The sequence below is a fragment of the Oncorhynchus kisutch genome, linkage group LG6, assembly GCF_002021735.2.
Source record: "Oncorhynchus kisutch isolate 150728-3 linkage group LG6, Okis_V2, whole genome shotgun sequence".
NCBI lineage: Eukaryota > Metazoa > Chordata > Actinopteri > Salmoniformes > Salmonidae > Oncorhynchus > Oncorhynchus kisutch.
In genome coordinates, this window is record NC_034179.2 from 29669229 (window position 1) to 29690884 (window position 21656).

Below are 21656 nucleotides of genomic sequence, written 5' to 3' on the forward strand. Positions count from 1 at the left end.
ATGCCGGAATATATTCCAGTCTGTGCTAGCGAAACAGTTCTGTAGCTTAGCATCCACATCATCGTACCACTTCCGTATTGAGCGCATCACTGGTACTTCCTGTTTGAGTTTTTTCTTGAAAGCATGAATCAGGAGGATAAAGTTATGGTCAGATTTGCCAAATTGAGGGCAAGCAACAGTATTGTATGCATCTCTGTGTGTGGAGTAAAGGTGATCTAGAGTTTTTCTGCCTCTAGTTGCACAGCTGGCGTGCTGGTAGAAAGGATTTCAGTTTTCCTGCATTAAAATCACCAGACACTAGGAGTGCCGTATCTGGGTGAGCATTTTCTTGTTTCCTTATGGTCCTGTACAGCTCTTTGAGTGCGGTCTTAGTGCCAGCATCGGTTTGTGGTGGTAAATAGACAGCTACGAAAAATATAGATGAAAACTCTCTTGGTAAATAGTATGGTCTATAGCTTATCATAAGGAAACTCAGGCAAGCAGAATCTCAAGACTTCCTTAATATCAGAGATTGCGCACCAGCTGTTGTTAACAAAGTGACCCCCCCCCCCCCCCCCCTGAGCTTGCACGACGCTGCCGTTCTGTCCTGCCGATGTATAGAAAGAAACAGCTAGATATATATTTTCCATGTCCTTGTTCAGCCACGACTCAGATCACATTGATGGGATTGTCTCGAACAGAGCTCGTTCAGTTTATTCTCCAGTGATTGCACGTTCGCCAATAGAACAGAAGGTAGAGGAGGTTTATCCACTCTCCGACGTGCTTCTACACCTGCATTAATTGCTGTTTGGGGTTTTAGGCTGGGTTTCTGTACAGCACTTTGTGACATCAGCTGATGTAAAGAAGGGCTTTATAAATACATTTGATTGATTGATAGTCTCGTCGACCTCTATAGCGCTGTCTCCTCCTTCTCTGAGTGTCCAGTATATGGGCCTGGTCCGGGATAATCAATATGTCCTTTACCTCCGACTCATTGAAATAGTCCTCATCCCTATCGAGGTTAGTGATAGCTGTTTTGATGTGCAGAAGCTTTTTGGTCATAGGAAACAAAGGCGGAAACATTATGTACAAAAACAGTTAAGAACTGCATACAAAATATACAAAATAGCACAATTGGTCAGGAGCCCGTAAAACAGCTGCTATTCCCTCCAGTGCCATGTTTTTACCACGTGTCCATGGTAAAGTTTGAACAAACTGTGGACATCAATTTGGATTGGCTTGCAAGGCATTCATGGAAGGACTCAAAATCATTCAAATATGCTCACCGTTGTCAAGAAAACACCTTAGGGTATACATATAGCATGTGTTGACTGGTGTTTGCTCACACACAATTGTGCTATAGAGAAATCTGTGTTCCACTTGAGGATTTTCAGTCAGAACAGATTCTTTAGTATTTTTTTAAGCTCCTGTATTTTTTTAAACTATCAAATGATAACCCCATGACAAAATTTGGGAGGAATGCTTGCCAACCTGAGGCAAGGCATCCAGACTAACAAAGCTCTGGCTTTAGTGGCTGGAAATTCAGACATTTTTGTCAGTACATCATAAAAAAAGGACACATTTTGGGAAAGTTTCTCAGTCCGTCCTACTGATCCCCAAATTCAGAGGGTACTCTTTTAACTTTCAAATGAAACAGAGGGGGGAAAAAAGAGAGACATACTGTCACATTACTCTCCACTAGATACCCCTGTGCCTCAAGGGAGTTGTCGTTTATCCATCTTCATTCTATCTGGGTCAAGGACTGTAACTGTGAACTGGTCCAGACCATTGAAAATCATCTCTATTTTTACATCTCAAAACTGAATCATTCCACGAGGACAAATTCTTGACCATTACTAATTCAAGCATGCTCTACTTATTTGTTTGCTAAAAATATCATTCCAGTGTTTCTCACTGAGCAGATTGAAAGTCAATGAGCATGGTATACTGTGGAAGGAAGGTTCTATCTATATAAATAATTACATCTTACAGTAGGTTCCACCACTCTGACCTGGTTCTGATTAAATGAATGAATTATATATTCTAAGATTATTATCTGCGGTCTGTAAATACACTTCCTACTCTGCCATCAAATCAGATCCTAAATGAGTCTGGTTCCAGGTGAGAGAGCCAGACATTCTATGGAGGCTGCAATTCTCTGGGGTCAACCTATTTGACGACACTGGTCCCCAGTGCTGGTCCATCATTCATGAGGTTGTCTGCAAAAATGAGCAGCACTCAGAGAAGCAATGGGACTTAAATCCCCTATCTGGGAAACCCCTGCTCTCACAGACCTGGGAGAATAATTGACATTAGATTGAAGACATCCAATTTTCCTCCAAACCATTCTATTGGATAAAAAAGGCACAGCAGCTGCTGTGCTCTCTCTGACATATTGTAAAAGGAATTTGAATGCAGTTGACCCATCGTGACCCCTGGTATGTCTGATCTATATCTTATATAGGGCATGCTGTTGCAGGGAATGAGTGTTTCCATGGGTTCCTGTTTTTCTGGGCCAAAACAGCAATTGCTGGAACGGGAGATCCAAGCGATAGATAAATAATCAAACTAGAATAACTCTTGAGAGGAGACATAAGATCGTCTCTGGTCAAGAGTATACCAAGGCTGGAGGTAAGATGTTTTAAATAGAATAACAAGACCACCAAACTACTGTTTAAAAAAACATTCTATATTTCAAAAGACAAATATGTCTTTGACAGCAACCTCCATGCTCAGGTTCACTCTAAGTGTGTCTTTTGATATTGGTATTAAATATGCAGTTTGTTGAATTTGCCCTCCAGTGAACAGAATGGATTAAGCTGTATCTCATTACCATCTATTCTCCACTAGATGTAGACTGCAGATTGGCCACCATCCTCTATGAACCAAGAGGAAATATCACACAGATCCAGGCAGTAAAGGATTATAAACAAAAGGCACAAACTCCCTCTCACAGGTACCCAGGGCAGTTAAAGAGGAGATGGTGTGGTACTGGCATTGTGTTGTCCCTGTGCTGCTAAACCGCAATGCTGCCTCTATAAAACGGAAGCCAGGTGGAGTTCAAACATGACCCTTGAGCTATGTTATTGTCCTTGAGCTATGCCCATGGCCATGCTCAGCTAGTGACAGACACCTCCATATGGCCATGGAGATACAGTGCATTCGGAAAGTATTCAGTCCCCTTGACTTTTTCCAAATGTTGGTTAAAGTTACAGCCTTACTCTAAAATGGATGACAAAAAGAATCCTCATCATTCTACACATGATACTCCATAATGAAAAAGCAAAAACAGGTTTTCAGAAATGTTTGTAAATTTATAACATTTAAAAAACTGAAATACCTTATTTACATAAGTATTCAGACCCTTTGCTATGAGACACGAAATTCAGCTCAGGTGCATTCTGTTTCCATTGATCATCCTTGAGATGTTTCTACAACTTGATTGGAGTCCATTTGTGGTAAATGCAATTGATTGGACATTATTTGGAAAGGCACACACCTGTCTATATAAGGTCCCACCATTGACGGTGCATGTCAGAGCAAAAATCAAGCCATGGAATTGTCTGTAGAGCTCCGAGACAGGATTTTGTTGAGGCACAGATCTGGGTAAGGGTACCAAAACATTTCTACAGCATTGAAGGTCACCAAGAACACAGCGGCCTCCATCATTCTTAAATGGAAGAAGTTTGGAACCACCAAGACACTTCCTAGAGCTGGCCACCCAGCCGAACTGAGCAATCGGGAGAAGTGCCTTGGTCAGGGAGGTGACCAAGAACCCGATGGTCACACTGACAGCTCCAGAGTTCCTCTGTGGAGATGGGAGAACCTTCCATCTCCAGGAGTGGCAAGATGGAAGCCAATCCTCAGTAAAAGGCACATGACAGCCTGATTGGAGTTTGCCAAAAGGCACCTAAAGGACCATGAAAACAAGATTCCCTGGTCTGATGAAACCAAGATTGAACTCTTTGGCCTGAATGCCAAGCATAATTTCTGGAGGAAATGACTAGTCAGGATCGAGGGAAAGATGTACAGAGCAAAGTACAGAGAGATCCTTGATGTAAGAATCGCAAACATGCTCCAGAGCTCTCAGGACCTCAGTCTGGGGCAAAGGTTCACCTTCCAACAGGACAACTACCCTAAGCACACAGCCAAGAAAATGCAGGTGTGGCTTCAGGACAAGTCTCAATGTCCTTGAGTGGCCCAGCCAGAGCCTGGACTTGAACCAGATCGAGACCTGAAAATAGCTGTGCAGAAACGCTCCCCATCCAACCTGACAAAGCTTGAGAGGATCTGCAGAGAAGAATGGCAGAAACTCCAGAAATACAGGTTTGCCAAGCTTGTAGCCTCATACCAAAGAAGATTCAAGGCTGTAATCACTGCCAAAGGTGCTTCAACAAAGTACTGAGTAAAGGGTCTGAATACTTATGTAACTGTGATATTTAATACATTTTTTAAAAATCTAAAAACCTGTTTTTGATTTGTCATTATTGGTTACTGGGTGTAGATTGATGAGGGGGAAAAAACTATTGTATCGATTTTAGAATAAGTCTGTAAAATAACAAAATATGGAAAAAGTAAAGGGGTCTCAATACTTTCTGAATGCACTGTACGTGCTTTACAGATCAGAGAAAGGTGTGCTCAAAGAACGTCATTGCATGCCTTTGATTTTAGCTGAAAAATGACTCAATGAATGTTATTTCTGAGGGGATGGGTACCACAGATACTCCATTGGAATTGTTTATTTCGGAATTGTCCAATGTCAGGCCTAAGGGTGGTTTAGCATCAGTGCTCTAATTCCAGAGGATGTCACACTGTAATCAGATCTCTCTCTGCGCTCCGTCCAACACCCCAGCTGACTGATAATCAAATCACTGATGTTGTTTCAGCCATTAATCATCAGTCTAATGTAATGTTATTGATAACACCTTGAGCAGATGACAATCAGATGGTACTGCTGGTATTGGTGCTTCAGTGGGACTGCTCAGTGCTGTATGTCCTCTATGATAGCGCGTTAAGGTGCTTTAACAGCACTGTGCTGGTTGAGTCATATGCAGGGCAGGGAGAGATTAGGAGCTGCTTTCCGACACTATATAAATAATATACTGCTATAATAACATGATCAAATAGAAGTGTAACTCAGAAGAAATTGTGGTGCATGAAAACCCTGCAGCTTTTACTTTAGATATTGGGTATAGAGTAAGTTCTAAAAGATAAGTGATGTGGCTTTTTACTGTGTTTATAGTATATATCCACAGAGCAGCTTGGGACTACTCCTCCTTTTAGTGCCAGATGCACTGTCAGCCATGAGCCTGTAAAGTGTTTGTACATTATACCAAGACAATAGCTTTGGTTTGTCTCTACTTATTTCAATCTAACTGACAAAGTGGTGCGATTATAATAAAAACTTGCTTATGTAAATGTATGGTGGCTACTAACCCAGTTCCACTAGTGCTAACCTAGAATTCCACATAGACTTGCCACTTTCCAGATAGACTTGATTCATGTCCACTGTCCACCCTCACTACAGCACATCTAAACTTCCATTCCACTGTGACTCAGTGTCTCCCTCTCCCTCCTCCCTGTCTTGACCTCAGCCTAAAAGTGGAATTGACAGCGTTTTAACTACTTTGTATTAAAAAAAGAATCTAATTCCCAGTTTATGCTTCAAAACCAACTTCATAAGAGGTTTTTATAAAATATTATATTTGACTCAAAATTCCATGACATACAGTAAGGCATTGTGTGACGGCTTTCCTCTTCCTCTTCTGAGGAGGAGTAGCAAGGATCAGACCAATACGCAGGGTGGTAAGTGTCCATGATACTTTAATAATAACTGAACATGACTCAATACAAAAATAACAAAGTGAATGGAAACGAAAACCGAAACAGTCCCGAATGGTGACACAAACAACAAAACAGGAAACAATCACCTACACCACACAGGTGGGAAAAGGCTCCCTAAGTATGATTCTCAATCAGAGACAACTACTGACACCTGCCTCTGATTGAGAACCATACTAGGCCAAACATAAAACACAACATAGAAAAACGAACATAGACAACCCACCCTAACTCACACCCTGACCAACCTAAAACAAAGACATAACAAAATAACTAAGGTCAGAACATGACACATTGTTGGCAGAATAGATGAATGCAGTTCAATGTATGATTAATATAATACACCAATACATTTCTTGGTAGTCTCCAAAATATTGCAAAATATTGTTTGCTGCCTCCACCCATTCAGGATGCACTGTTTCAGTTTCAATGACTCAATATTTTGAACAAAAACAGACAACAGTAACTAAGGCTGGGAATGCCAATACAATACAAACTAGCTAGGGCAATGATCAAAAGCCAATCATAACGTGGCTAATAGGCTAGCGCACATATCAAACACAGTGGGCCGAACAGGACACACAAGTGAGTATAAATTAGTCTACAGTTTTACAGCCTGATCAAATCAAATCAAATCTTATTGGTCACATACACATATTTAGCAGATGTTATTGCGGGTATAGTGAAGGCTTGTGCTCCTAGCTCCAACAGTGCAGTAGTATCTAGAAATTCACAACAATACACACAAATCTGTCGCGCCTTCTTCACCACACTGTCTGTGTGGGTGGACCATTTCAGATTGTAAGTGATGTGTACGCCGAGGAATTGAAGTTTTACACCTTCTCAACTGCGGTGTCCTGTTGTGTCCTGAAGTCCACGATCAGCTCCTTCGTTTTGTTGACGTTGAGGGAGAGGTTATTTTTCTGGCACCACTCCGCCATGGCCCTCACCTCCTCCCTGTAGGCTGTCTCGTCTGCAAACTTGATGATTGAGTTGGAGGTGTGCGCGGCCATGGAGTCATGGGTGAGCAGGGAGTACATGAGGGGGCTGAGCACGCACCCTTGTCAAATCAAATAACATTTTATTGGTCACATACACATATTTAGAAGACGTTATTGCGGGTGTAATGAAATGCTTGTGTTTCTAGCTCCAACAGTGGAGTAGTATCTAACAATTCACAACAATAAACACAAATCTAAAAGTAAAAGAATGGAATTAAGAAGTATCTAAATATTAGGACGAACAATGTCGGAGTGGCATTGACTAAAGTACAGTAGTATTTGGGCCACTGTGTTGAGGAACAGCGAAGTGAAGGTGTTGTTTCCTACCCTCACCACCTGGGGGGCGGCCCGTCAGAAAGTCCAGGACCCAGTTGAACAGGGCAAGGTTCAGACCCAAGCTTAATGATGAGCTTGGAGGGTACTATGGTGTTGAAGGCTGAGCTATAGTCAATGAACAGCATTCTTACAGAGGTATTCCTCTTGTCCAGATGGGATAAAGCAGTGTGCAGTGCAATGGTGATTGCATCATCTGTGGATCTATTGGGGCGCTATGCTAATTGAAGTGGGTCTAGGGTATCAGGTAAGGTGGAGGTGATATAATCCTTAACTAGTCTCTCAAAGCACTTCATGATGACAGAAGTGAGTGCTATAGTCATTTAGTTCAGTTACTTTTGCTTTCTTGGGTACAGGACCAATGCTGGACATCTTGAAGCCAGTGGGGACAGCAGACTGGGATAGGGAGATATTGAATATGTCCATAAAAACTCCAGCCAGCTGGTTTGCTTCCTGTTTGGCCCTGTCCGGGGGTGTCCTCGGATGGGGCCACAGTGTCTCCTGACCCCTCCTGTCTCAGCCTCCAGTATTTATGCTGCAGTAGTTTATGTGTTGGGGGGCTGGGGTCAGTTTGTTATATCTGGAGTACTTCTCCTGTCCTATTCGGTGTCCTGTGTGAATCTAAGTGTGCGTTCTCTAATTCTCTCCTTCTCTCTTTCTTTCTCTCTCTCGGAGGACCTGAGCCCTAGGACCATGCCCCAGGACTACCTGACATGATGACTCCTTGCTGTCCCCAGTCCACCTGGCCATGCTGCTGTTCCAGTTTCAACTGACCTGAGCCCTAGGACCATGCCCCAGGACTACCTGACATGATGACTCCTTGCTGTCCCCAGTCTACCTGGCCATGCTGCTGCTCCAGTTTCAACTTCCACCTGACTGTGCTGCTGCTCTAGTTTCAACTGTTCTGCCTTATTATTATTCGACCATGCTGGTCATTTATGAACATTGAACATCTTGACCATGTTCTGTTATAATCTCCACCCGGCACAGCCAGAAGAGGACTGGCCACCCCACATAGCCTGGTTCCTCTCTAGGTTTCTTCCTAGGTATTGGCCTTTCTAGGGAGTTTTTCCTAGCCACCGTGCTTCTCCACCTGCATTGCTTGCTGTTTGGGGTTTTAGGCTGGGTTTCTGTACAGCACTTTGAGATATCAGCTGATGTACGAAGGGCTATATAAATAAATTTGATTTGTTTGCGCATGCTCTGAGGACGCGGCTAGGAATATCGTCTGGGCCGTCAGCCTTGCGAGGGTTAACACGCTTAAATGTCTTACTCACGTCAGCCATGGAGAACGACAGCCCACAGTTAATGGGAGCTGACCACGTCGGTGGCACTGTGTTACCCTCAAAGCGGGCAAAGAAGGTGTTTAGCTTGTCCGGGAGCAAGACATGGATGTCCACGATGTGGCTGGTTTTCCCTTTGTAATCGGTGATGGTCTGTAGACCTGGCCATCATATGTTTTGTGTCTGAGCCTTTGAATTGCGACTCCACTTTGTCTCTATACTTACATTTTAATGTTTGATTGACTTACGGAGGGAATAATTATACTGTTTGTATTCGACATATTCCCAGTCACCTTGCTGTGGTTAAATGCGGTGATTCGCACTTTCAGTTTTGTGCGAATGCTGCCATCTCTCCGCGGTTTCTAGTTTGGGTAGGTTTTAATAGTGACTGTGGGAACAACATCCCCTATACACTTCCTGATGAACTCAGTCACCGTGTCCATGTATATGTCAATGTTATTCTCAGAGGTAAACCGGAACATATCGCAGTCCACGTGATCAAAACAATCTTGATACATAAATTCTGATTGGTCAGACCAGCATTGAATAGACCTTAGCACAGGTACTTCCTGTTTGAGTTTCTGGCTATAGGAAGGGAGGAGCAGAAAGGAGTCGTGATCTGATTTGCCGAAGGGAGAGCGGGGGCAGGCCTTGTAGCCATCCCGGAAGGGAGAGTAACAATGGTTCAGAGTTTTTGTAGCGCGAGTACTACAGACAATGTATTGATAGAACTTCGGTAGAATTTTAGACAAATTTGCTTTGTTAAAATCCCCAGCTAGAATAAATGTGCCTTCAGAATATGTGGTTTCCAGTTTGCACAAAGTCCAGTGTAGTTCCTTGAGGGCTGTTGTAGTATCGGCTTGAGGGGGAATGTACACGTCTGTGACTATAACCGATGAGATTCTCTTGGGAGGTAAAAAAGTCGTAATTTGATTGTGAGATATTCTAGATTGGGTGAACAAAAGGACTTGAGTTCCTGTACGTTATCACAATCACACCATGAGTAGTTAATCATGAAACATACACTACTGCCTTTCTTCTTCCCGGAGAGTTCTTTATTCCTGATTGCGCGGTGTACTGAGAACCCAGCTGGCTGTACGGACAGGGAGAGAGAGATGATTCCGGAGAGAGAGAGATGTCTGGAGAGAGAGATAATTCTGTGAAACAGAGTATGTTAATGTCCCTTATGTCTCTATTGAAGGAGATCCTTGCCCTGAGGTCGTCTACTTTATTGTCCAGGGACTGAACATTAGCGGGTAAAATACTCAGTAGTGGTGGATGCTGTGCACTTTTCCTGAGTCGCACTAAAAGTCCACTCTGAATACCTCTTCTCCGCCAGCGGCATCTTGGAGAAGCCTCTGGGATAAGTAAAATTGCCCTGAGGGGTACGAACAAAGGATCCAATTCAGGGAAGTCGTATTTCTGGTTGTAATGTTGGTGAGTTACCGCCGCTCTGAATTCCAAAAGTTATTTGCGGCTGTATGTAATAACATTAAGAAACGTTCTAGACTAATAATGTAAGAAATAACACACAAAAAAAAGTTCCTTAGGAGCTAGAAGCAGAGCTGCCATGTCTGTCGGTGCCATGTTTTACTGCTTGTATAGGTGAATTCAACTTCAATTGCGCTGCCTTCGTGTGTCTTGTTTACAGTGCGCAGCAGAGGGAAAGTGTACAGACAGACACATGCTATAGTCCTAGCTAGGCTACTAAAATGTTGCAGTCTGGCTTCGGTTTTTAAAGCTTGACAATGAATAACCAAAAAACAAAACACCATGCAAAGGAGAAACAAATAGGCCTATTACAGCAACATTTGAGCAGTAACCTGGGCTGGCAACTCAACTACAATACATTTTGAGTGCACCATTCAGCAATGCTGCATTCAACAGCACCTGTGATCCATGCAGTGCAACAAAAAATTTAAATAAGCTGGCGACTATTCCCCATCGTTTATCAGTGCAATTTTGGTGGCCAACTAGCTGAAAAGGTTTGAGAGGGTTTATCTAACGTTCCCTTGTTAGAGTTTAGCTTATCTCACACTGGCTAGCATTACATGTTGTGCATAGGCAACTAAGGGAGAGAACCTACCATTTCAAGGCTGTTTGATCTATAGGAATGTGAAGTTCCCAAATGTAAGAGGACTCCCGGGGTATTTACATATTTGCAGAAATCCATTCAGGTGTATTTTGCAGCTTTTGGCGAATACGATCTAAAATAGGTCTAGTGTAGCTCTGATTGGCTATGGCACACCAGTCTGTGTAGACTCTGGTCCTGCACAAGACAGATGTTGTTATTAGGTTTTATTTACTGCAATATCTATGAATTGTCCAAACGCATTGCTGCTTTCTCACTCTATTGCTATAGAATCTTCACAAATGCCTTACTGTACGTCATTCCCAAACATTCCATGAATTAATGAAGGCATGAAAATGACCATATATAAGTGCTCGCTTGTCTGAAAAAAAAGCGGTCATATTCTTCCCCGGGTGAATATGAACAGATTTGTATAAGATTCATGTAATGAATACTAGGTGTAGTTGCAAACTGTAGTCTATCTTTTTTATGGTGGTTTTGGAGCAGTGGCTTCTTCCTTGCTGAGCAGCCTTTCAGGTTAGGTTTCAGTGGCGATATAGGACTCGTTTTACTGTGGATATAGATACTTTGTACCTGTTTCCTCCAGCATCTTCACAAGGTCCTTTGCTGTTGTTCTGGGATTGATTTGCACTTTTTGCACCAAAGTACGTTCATCTCTAGGAGACAGAACGCGTCTCCTTCCTGAGCGGTATGACAGCTGTGCGGTCTCATTGTGTTTATACTTGCGTACTCTTGTTTGTACAGATGAACGTGGTACCTTCAGCCGTTTGGAAATTGCTCCCAAGTATGAACCAGACTTGTGGAGGTCTTGGCTGATTCCCTTTGATTTTCCCATGATGTCAAGCAAAGAGGCACTGAGTGTGAAGGTAGGCCTTGAAATACATCCACAGGTACACCTCCAATTGACTCAAATTATGTCAATTAGCCTATCAGAAGCTTCTAAAGCCATGACATCATTTTATGGAATTGTCCAAGCTGTTTAAAGGCACAGTCAACTTAGTGTATGTAAACTTCTGACCCACTGGAATTGTGATACAGTGAAATATAAGTGAAATAATCTGTCTGTAAACAATTGTTGGAAGAATTACCTGTGTCATGCACAAAGTAGACGACCTAACCGACTTAACAAAATTATAGTTTGTTAACAAGAAATTTATGGAGTAGTTGAATAACGCGTTTTAACGACTCCAACCTAAGAGTATGTAAACGTCTGACTTCAACTGTATATGTTTATCTGTGTACCTTTTTCTTTAGGTTGGTGTTGTACCGTACAGCAATATGGGTCAAACTCTCTGGGGCTCATATTTTTCTGAGAGAACTGTAGCCTACACTCTGAGATAATAAAAAGCTCTAGTGAAATTAATTCTGTTCTGTCACATATCCGGAGATGTTGAGAGAATGATATGGGCAGTGAGAGCTGATCTCCTCACACCAACACAGTGTAGCACAACACACTACACCAAACACTGCTGTCTTGTCCTGTGGCCTCCAGCCTATTGATCTTCTCAGCCAATAACACAGTAATGGCCGATGGGGATTTGTGACTATCATTACATCCTGACCCAACCAGGGTAATGGACGTTATTCTAATCACAGCCCATGTCTGACTGCCACTTCTAACAAATGGCTCCTAATCGAGAAGTCTTTACACGTTATGACTCTTTTTTTATTTTGTATCTATACGTACATCGCCTGACTCGGTCATGTGATTCAAAGACATTGATTTAACCCTTTGTAGATGGATGTACCTTTTCTAAGATACACAGTCTCCACAGACAACCACAAATCGCAAAAATTGCAATTGACAAAATAATATCTAACATCAAGAAATTATAGCACCCTCTATACACACCAAAAACATATAGTTCTACAGTATATAGTGCAAAATAAAGGTTATTTGACTTGTAACCATAAATGGAACCCTTTGTGGTGCTTTATGGAACCTTTTTTTGAACAATACTAAATTGGTTCGAAATGGAACCTGTATGGTGCTATAAATAACCCTTTCCTAAAGTTCTATAAATAACCATTAAAAAAGGTTCTATATAGAACCAAAAAAAGGTTCCACTAAGGTAAGAACACTTTTTGGGGCTACTGCATATAGAGCCCTTTTTTATGATTATTTTATAACTTTTATGGAGAATGGTTCTAGAGAGAAAGTTATTTTTTAGAACCATACAGTTTTTTTTATTCTGGTTTAATAGCCATATTATACTCTATTGTTAAAATTCCATAGGTTTTATTATTGTGTTTATTAAGAAGTTGAATCAGGTGTGCTAGCTCTGGAACGGCTATGGGTCCCTGAGGAGAGAATTGAGAACTACTCACTTTGTCAACGGTTCTCAAGTCTTTCGAAATACATTGTCACTGGCCATGTAATAGCATAACACATCAGATTAGATCAACGGGAATAACACTCTCACAATTGAACAAAAAGAGCTGTATGCAATCTACGCCCTAAAATATTTGAATGAGCCACCGCCCCTACATTTTATCGTTCACTAAAATAGGAGATAACCTTTTTGAACTGAAAAGAACCATTAAAGGGCTCAAAGGGTTCTTTGGGTCAGTATGGTTCCGCATAGAACCATCCCCCTTCCCAAAGAACCCTTGAGGAACCCTCATTTTTGTGTGTGTAGTGAGACACCACATAACTTTTCTCACTAGAGAAAATCCTTTGAAAATAATTTGAATAATGCAACTCGTTTTCCACCAACTGAGATGATTATTTTGTTAGCATTGTCCCACTTTTAACATGATGCATACAATCCGGTCTTACATGTTCCAGGTCTCTTGAATAGAAAAAAACATTTTCTATTTTCGTTAAGTAGGAGACATCTGCTATGTTCAATCTTCAAACTGAATATCCATCTGTTATGCAGATGTTTTGAGGAAGCATGAGAATGCATTAAAGAAGGAGTAGCAGCAGATCCACCTACCATCCCACATTATTATCAAGTGAGGCTGAGGTGAGAGAATAAAGAGTATCTTCTGCGATGAAAGAACATACAGTACATTCGGAAAGTATTCAGACCCCTTCACTTTTCCCACATTTTGTTACGTTACATCCTTATTCTAAAATTGATTAAAAATAAATAAATCCTCATCAATCGCATCAATCTACACTACAAAGGGAAGCACAGCTGCGAGCTGCCCAGTGACACGAGCCTACCAGACGAGCTAAATCACTTCTATGCTTGCTTCGAGGCAAGCAACACTGAGGCATGCATGAGAGCATCAGCTGTTCCGGATGACTGTGTGATCACACTCTCCGTTGCCGACGCGAGTAAGACCTTTAAAGAGGTCAACATACACAAGGCTGCGGGGCCAGAAGGATTACCAGGACGTGTGCTCCGGGCATGTGCTGACCAACTGGCAGGTGTCTTCACTGACATTTTCAACATGTCCCTGACTGAGTCTGTAAAACCAACATGTTTCAAGCAGACCACCATAGTCCCTGTGCCCAAGAACGCGGCAGGGTAGCCTAGTGTTTAGCGTTGGACTAGTAACCGAAAGGTTGCAAGTTCAAATCCCCGAGCTGACAAGGTACAAATATGTCGTTCTGCCCCTGAACAAGGCAGTTTACCCACTGTTCCTATGCCGTCATTGAAAATAAAATTTGTTCTTAACTGACTTGCCTAGTTAAATAAAGGTACAATTAAAATGACTACAGACCCATAGCACTCATGTCCGTAGCCATGAAGTGCTTTGAAAGGCGGGGAATGGCTCACATCAACACCATTATCCCAGAAACCCTAGACCCACTCCAATTTGTATACCGCCCAAACAGATCCACAGATGGTGCAATCTCTATTGCACTCCACCCTTTCCCACCTGGACAAAAGGAAGACTGATGTGAGAATGCTATTCATTGACTACAGCTCAGCGTTCAACACCATAGTACCCTCAAAGCTCATCACTAAGCTAAGGATCCTGGAACTAAACACCTCCCTCTGCAACTGCATCCTAGACTTCCTGACGGGCCGCCCCCAGGTGGTGAAGGCAGGTAGCAACACATCTGCCACGCTGATCCTCAACACTGGAGCTCCACAGGGGTGCGTGCTCAGTACCCTCCTGTACTCCCTGTTCACCCACGACTGCATGGCCAATCACGACTCCAACACCATCATTAAGTTTGCAGAAGACACAACAGTGGTAGGCCTGATCACCGACAACGACGAGACAGCCTATAGGGAGGAGGTCAGAGACCTGGCCGTATGGTGCCAGAATAACAACCTATCCCTCAACGTAACCAAGACTAAGGAGATGATTATGGACTACAGGAAAAGAGGGCTGTAGCGGAGCAGGTTGAGAGCTTCAAGTTCCTCGGTGTCCACATCAACAACAAACTAGAATGGTCCAAACCCACCAAGACAGTCGTGAAGAGGGCACGACAAAGCCTATTCCCCCTCAGGAGACTAAAGAGATTTGGCATGGGTCCTGAGATCCTCAAAAGGTTCTACAGCTGCAACATCGAGAGCACTGGTTGCATCACTGCCTGAAACGGCAATTGCTTGGCCTCTGAACGCAAGGCACTACAGAGGGTAGTGCGTATGGCCCAGTACATCACTGGGACTAAGCTGCCTGCCATCCAGGACCTCTACACCAGGAGGTGTCAGAGGAAGGCCCTAAAAATGGTCAAAGATCCCAGACACCCCAGTCATAGACTGTTCTCTCTACTACCGCATGGCAAGCGGTCTTGGACAAAAAGGCTGCTCAACTATTTTTACCCCCAAGCCATAAGACTCCTGAACAGGTAATCAAATGGCTACCTGGACTATTTGCATTGTGTGCCCCCCCAACCCCTCTTTAATGCTACGACTACTCTCTGTTCATCATATATGCATAGTCACTTTAACCATATCTACATGTACATACTACCTCAATCAGCCTGACTAACCAGTGTCTGTATGTAGCCTCGCTACTTTTATAGCCTCTCTATTGTTCACCTAACACCTTTTTTGCACTATTGGTTAGAGCATATAAGTAAGCATTTCACTGTAAGGTCTACACCTGTTGTTTTCAGCGCACGTGACAAATAAACTTTGATTTGATTGTTTTGATTTGAATACCCCATAATGACAAAGCAAAAAACGTTTTTTTTTTTAACATTTTGCAAATGTATTAATAATAAAAAACAGAAATACCTTATTTACATAAGTATTCAGTCCCTTTGCTATGGGACTAGAAATTGAGCTCAGGTGCATCTTGTTTCCATTTATCACGCTTTAGATGTTTCTACAACTTTATTGGAGTCCACCTGTGGTAAATTCACTTGATTGGACATGATTTGGAAAGGCACACACCTGTCTATCTATAAGGTCCTGCAGTTGACAGTACATGTCAGAGCATAAACCAAACCATGAGGTCGAAGGAATTGTTCATAGAGCTCCGAGACAAGATTGTGTAGAGGCACAGATCTGGGGAAGGGTACCAAAACATTTCTGCAGCATTGAAGGTCACCAAGAACACAGTGGCCTCCATCATTCTTAAATGGAAGAAGTTTGGAACCACCAAGACTCTTCCTAGAGCTGGTCACCTGGCCAAACTGAGCAATCGGGAGAGAAGGGACTAGGTCAGGGAGGTGACCAAGAACCCGATGGTCACTCTTACAGAGCTCCAGAGTTCCTCTGTGGAGATGGGAGAATCTTCCAGAAGGACAACCATCTCTGTATCACTCCACCAATCAGGCCTTTATGGTAGAGTGGCCAGACGGTAACCACTCCTCAGTAAAAGGCACATGATAGCCCACTTGGAGTTTGCAAAAACGCACCTAAAGGACTCTGCCCATGAGGAACGCTTTGGCCTGAAAGCCAAGCATCACGTCTGGAGGAAACCTGGCACCATCCCTACGGTGAAGCATGGTGGTGGCAGCATCATGCTGTGGAGATGTTTTTCAGTGGCAGGGACTGGGAGACTAGTCAGGATTGAAGGAAAGATGAAAAGAGAAAAGTACTGAGAGACCCTTGATGAAAACCTGCTCCAGAGCGCTCAGGACCTCAGACTGGAGCGAAGGTTCACCTTCCAACAGGACAATGACTCTAAGCACACAGCCAAGACAATGCAGGAGTGGCTTCGGGACAACTCTCTGAATGTCCTTGAGTGGCCCAGCCAGAGCCTGGACTTGAACCCGATCTAACATCTCTGGAGAGACCAGAACATAGCTGTGCAGTGACGGTCCCCATCCAACCTGACAGAGCTCGAGAGGATCTGCAGAGAATAATGGGAGAAACTCCCCAAATACAGGTGTGCCAAGCTTGTAGTGTAATACCCAAGAAGCCACAAGGATGTAATCGCTGCCAAAGGTGCTTCAACAAAGTACTGAGTAAAGGGTTTGAATACTTATGTAAACACAGTTTTTGTTTTGGCATGATGGGGTATTGTTTGTAGATTGATGAGAGAGAAAAAATTATTTAATCAATTTTAGAATAAGTCTTTAACGTAACAAAATGTGGAAAAGTGAAGGGGTCTGAATACTTTCTGAATGCACTGTATATACATATCATCCATTTGATCATTTCATCTGACATTAAAAAGTGTGACTAATAAATAATAGTAACTGTGTTATTGTCCAACAATGTTAGTGTCTGATGTGGTAACTTTTCTCCATATCTGCCCTCTAATGCTAAATAGATGAAAAATTACAGTAAGACACAAAAGTTGGAAAAGTGAAAAAATTAATCATCATTATGCGCAATTGTAATCCAATTAGCAATTAAAATATAGAAATACAGTTCAAAGCACTGTATGTAAAATAAATGTATTCTAATCTTCAATTGGCCAGTAATTTAGAAATACATACATGAAGGCTCGAATTGAATAAATGTGAAAAACATGAATATTATTAAAGTGCTACACATTGAAATGTCAGGCTTTGTAGCCTCTCTGGTCAAAGTCAAAGGTTATCCAAGTTGGCTACTCATCTATTTTCTCCCTCTTCTTCTTCTGATGTCAATTTCAAAGGGAAAGTGACATAAACAGATTTGTATTATATCATGGCACTGGTGGTGTTATGAGTGCTTTATGAAGGCTTCATGGAAGTCCGACTTATAATGTTCCCTTCTGATTTTCTGTTGTGTCATGCCATTAACAGACATGGTTTTTAACAAATGGAAATACCACAATACACAAAAACCACACAGAAGGACAAATGTCAATTTGTAACTACAAAATCATCGCAACGAGAGATGGTTTTGCACTTTAATAGATGAGCCCGCAAAGGCATCAAACAAGCTCCAGATTTCCTCATATTTTTTGTCTTTATTGAGTTACACTACCATCTGAGTGGCTAATTCTGTTTGCTGACACATATTTGAATAGTCTGCCTCATCCTTCGAGAAGTACAGTTAGTAAAAAGTTAACATGCCAAAAGAGTGCTTCTGACAGTCCCTGTGGCTCCCAGACACATCCAATGCTGCCAGAGGAAGTCAGTACGATTTAGGAAGCCCACTCTCTGTCCACAACCATTCTCATCTAGAACGAACCAGAGGGTCCCATCGCATGCCATTCGACAAAAACAAATGCAAAGACCTGACATCAGAACACACTCCAACATGTCGAATATTAGATAAGCAAACAGATAAATGTATTTATTTAAGTTAAAAAATAAAGAAAAGCAATCTATAGGTTATTGTCTTCAATAAACACTGCAATACAATATTGAAGCAAAACACGTTTTTGGCTCCTCTTTGAATTTAAAACATTACATTTACTCAAACTAGAAACAGAAAATACTGCATCTAATCAAAATGGAAAAATGTGCAACTGAAATGTGCACAGAGCACATGTTTACTTTACTTAGCTTTGCTTGGCTGAAAGGCTCATACCTGCTTGTCAATCATGTGGCAGATATCCATATTCTGTCATATTGATCACTATAGCAACTGGAGGCATTTCATGAATCCTGAAATATCTAAAAGCCATCCATCCGCTCCAATTATAGGTCAATTTCTCCACCCCGGCAATCAAATGAAGTAGTCAGTTCCAGAAATGAATGAGAATTCATTCGACAAATCTAAGAGAGGAAAATGATTTTACCAAAGCTATCCTCACAGTCACAGTAAAGGGAATTGGTACAAAGTAAATTCAATAACTTACAGCTATAGCAAAATGATGCAACCGGAGATAGGGGGGTTAAATAAAGCCCAACAGTGGGATACACTGCAGGCTTATTCATGTGCACCCTCATTACAAGCCTATCGCTGTGACCTTACAATAGTGCCCCAAGTGAACAGCAACTAAGAGAGGAGATATAACACTGTCAAGTGCCATTCATTAACTTTTTTTTATACCACAGCTACAACACAAGGTAGAGAGAAGCATCTTTGCCAGAGGAATGTGGAATTGTCATTTCAGAGAAATATTAACATACAGTTTTCCAACAGAACAACCGCAACCTCTGTTGAATAGTATCCAAAGGATCGATAAGCATTTCCTACAGATGATAACTGTGATATTCTCAATGACATTATTTCAAGTCTTTTGTGAAATATCCCAGCTATAGACAGACATGACAAGTTTACTGCGTGTCTTCGTATATATTATATAACATTATATAACATTTGAACCTGTGTACCATTGTGCTTCATGTGTCAAGATAACTGCTATGCAGTTAATTTAGTGTAGACTTGGCTGACCCTAACCTCTTCTTTTTAAATGCTCTTAACGTACACACTTGACTAGTGTACTGTGCATGACAAAACAAAATATCACTTCTATCTACCACAGTGTAGGTAACTCACAAAAAAAGTGATATAAGAGAGAACTGAATCTGTCATTTTGATTATTAGGCTATACAGCAATTGCTGCAACAACCAGCTCTTTGGAATATCCACGGCTTCATCTGAAAGGAACTGGGGCTTGTATAATAGTCCAACTTTCTTTGACAATCATAGTGGTGTGAAAAAAGTTTTTTGCATACAAAAGATAGTATATCCGGACAGGAAAGAATTAACAGATAAGCTATAAAAGATCAACCATATTTGGAATCTTTAACAATTACTCCAGCTTAAAATAAGCTGTATATCCTCAGGCTCTGAAATAACTATGCCACTTAAAAGCTCATAAAGCTGACATTGACACACAACAGTAATGTAATGTTTTCATGCGGTTTTCATTCAGTGTTTTTCTGTAATTGTTCTCATCAATTTGACCCAACCCTATACCCTACCATCAGCAAAGCGATGTGCAGTGACAGCTCAGAAGACGTGTGGGATGATTGTCTTCTAATGCTATAGCAATTCGCCTAGCATCAATGTAATAAATTACATAGGCGTCAAGCCAATGCCACTGTGGATATAGCCCCCAAGTCGGTGCAGTAGCCGCTCATAATACATGGGAGGGGGGGAGGGGGGGGGGGGGGGGGCAGTGCCCTCCATATGTGTCGTTAATTAAATGAAATACATTGCCATCATTTAGTGTCGTGGTACTCACACGCATGTGTGACGGAGAAGCTGTTGGACGATTCGAGGTTGTCTACATTATAATTGAGATGGAAAGGTTTCTCCGTCACATTCTGATTGGTATTATACAGCTGAACAGCGAACCTGAAGGCGCTGTGCTCCTGCACTGTGGAGCGCATAAAAAGCCCACCTATAAACGAAAGAGGAGAGGAGAATGGGAAGAATTGCATAGGTTAGTTCCTCTTATTCTGTTTCATGAAAACATAGTATGACATCAATATCAGCCCTTATAATTTATTTTCTATCACTGACGACAAATGATCAGTCCTATTTTACGCACCAAGGTATTTCATATTACTAAATGGATGAACATCGCTTAATCTAGAATACACATCAACCAATTAATTCTACTGTGATTCATTTATTAATGTATAATCTATACTGGCCAGCGAAGTGGTGGAAAGTTCTGCATGAAGATACTTAAATAGGGAAGTATGTGAAACTTTTGGTGATTTATTTTACCCTCCCCCACTCTTAAACGCATTGTTTCTCATAGCTAGTCTGCTACCTCTCCTTAGGGTATGATTGATGAACTTGACAATGAATTATGCAAATAATAATCAGTGCAAATGAAGTCAACACCACACAAGCTTTTAATGTACATTTATCTCGTTTTCTTTTTAGGCTAAAGAAAAAACATTTTAGTAATTTCAAATATAACTTACCTATATTTATCTGGTTTGGAAACGCTCCATGCGATTTACCAAAAAGCCACACACAAAAAAGGACAGTCGCTATTATGCGATGGCCCATTTTATCAGACCTCTGAATTTAACTCCTCAAACGAATCTGATATAGGGAAACCATGTAGGTACACAAGCCTATTCGCAGAGAAAATCCGCCAGATGTGCAAGGAGCTCTCAGCCTCTCACTGTGGACTACGAGTGACATATATTGAACTGCGAGCCGAACTGCAGCAGAGCGAATCTTCTTCCGTTGAGAAAAAAGGCACAGACTTTCTCAAAGATGGTTGCGGAGCGAGAAGATTATATTTTTGTGAATAAGGATCCAATTGAGCCAGCAGGGGGACGTTGATTATACTTGATCTGACGTTGAATTATAACAGCATCCTCGCCATGCCGCCACTGCAGACATGTGGGCTGGGAAGAATCAGCGCGGACACAGCTATACAGTGTTTGTCTGCATGGTGCACAGACAAAGCAAGTCCAGATATGATGGTATCTACTCTGTAGTCAAGTGGGCTAGTTGAGGGAAAGTGACATTTTTGGTATTCTTTAGTGCATGTTCTATAGCCTATCCGGTGAAGATGTAATGATTCTATATGAAAAAATAAGCATTAGGCTATGTGATTTTCCTAAATATATGACAGTTAAATTAAATGGATGTCAGGCAAATTGGTGACCATTTATTTAATCTCCTGTGTAATTGGTCTCTGGAGATATTCCTGAAGACATGACAAGTTGTTTTATCTCCTGAACTAAACCTGTAAGTAACCCAGGCCCAGCCCAGGTGTTAGGTAGACTTCAAGTCCTATGAGTAAGTCAAATATATTTTCCATCAAAATAGTTCCTATGACAATGAAAGTGAATGAGTGCCACTTCAGGTTTTCATTAAAATAATTCCTCCCATGATTGCAGTCGTCTGCGCTGCCTGCCTGTCAGTATCTTTGGAGCGAATGTGATTGAGTCTGTCAGTTATTCATCCT

The 21656-nt window shown here is 41.8% G+C and overlaps 1 protein-coding gene across 2 annotated transcripts in view; it reads right to left on the reverse strand.

The window, feature by feature from the left end:
* Window positions 1-21293, reverse strand: part of LOC109892656 (glutamate receptor 3) — a 116336-nt gene extending 95043 nt beyond the window's left edge. Inside the window, exons 1-2 of one of the 2 annotated variants that reach the window (XM_020485350.2) lie at window positions 20656-21293; window positions 19962-20120 (exon numbers count right to left, since the gene is read on the reverse strand). In XM_020485350.2, coding sequence (XP_020340939.2) covers window positions 19962-20120; window positions 20656-20743 — 247 coding nt within the window. In that variant the 5' untranslated portion in view covers window positions 20744-21293. The remainder of the gene's footprint in view (window positions 1-19961; window positions 20121-20655) is intronic. The other variant, XM_020485351.2, reaches the window with a different exon arrangement.
* Between the last annotated feature and the right edge of the window lie 363 nt (window positions 21294-21656).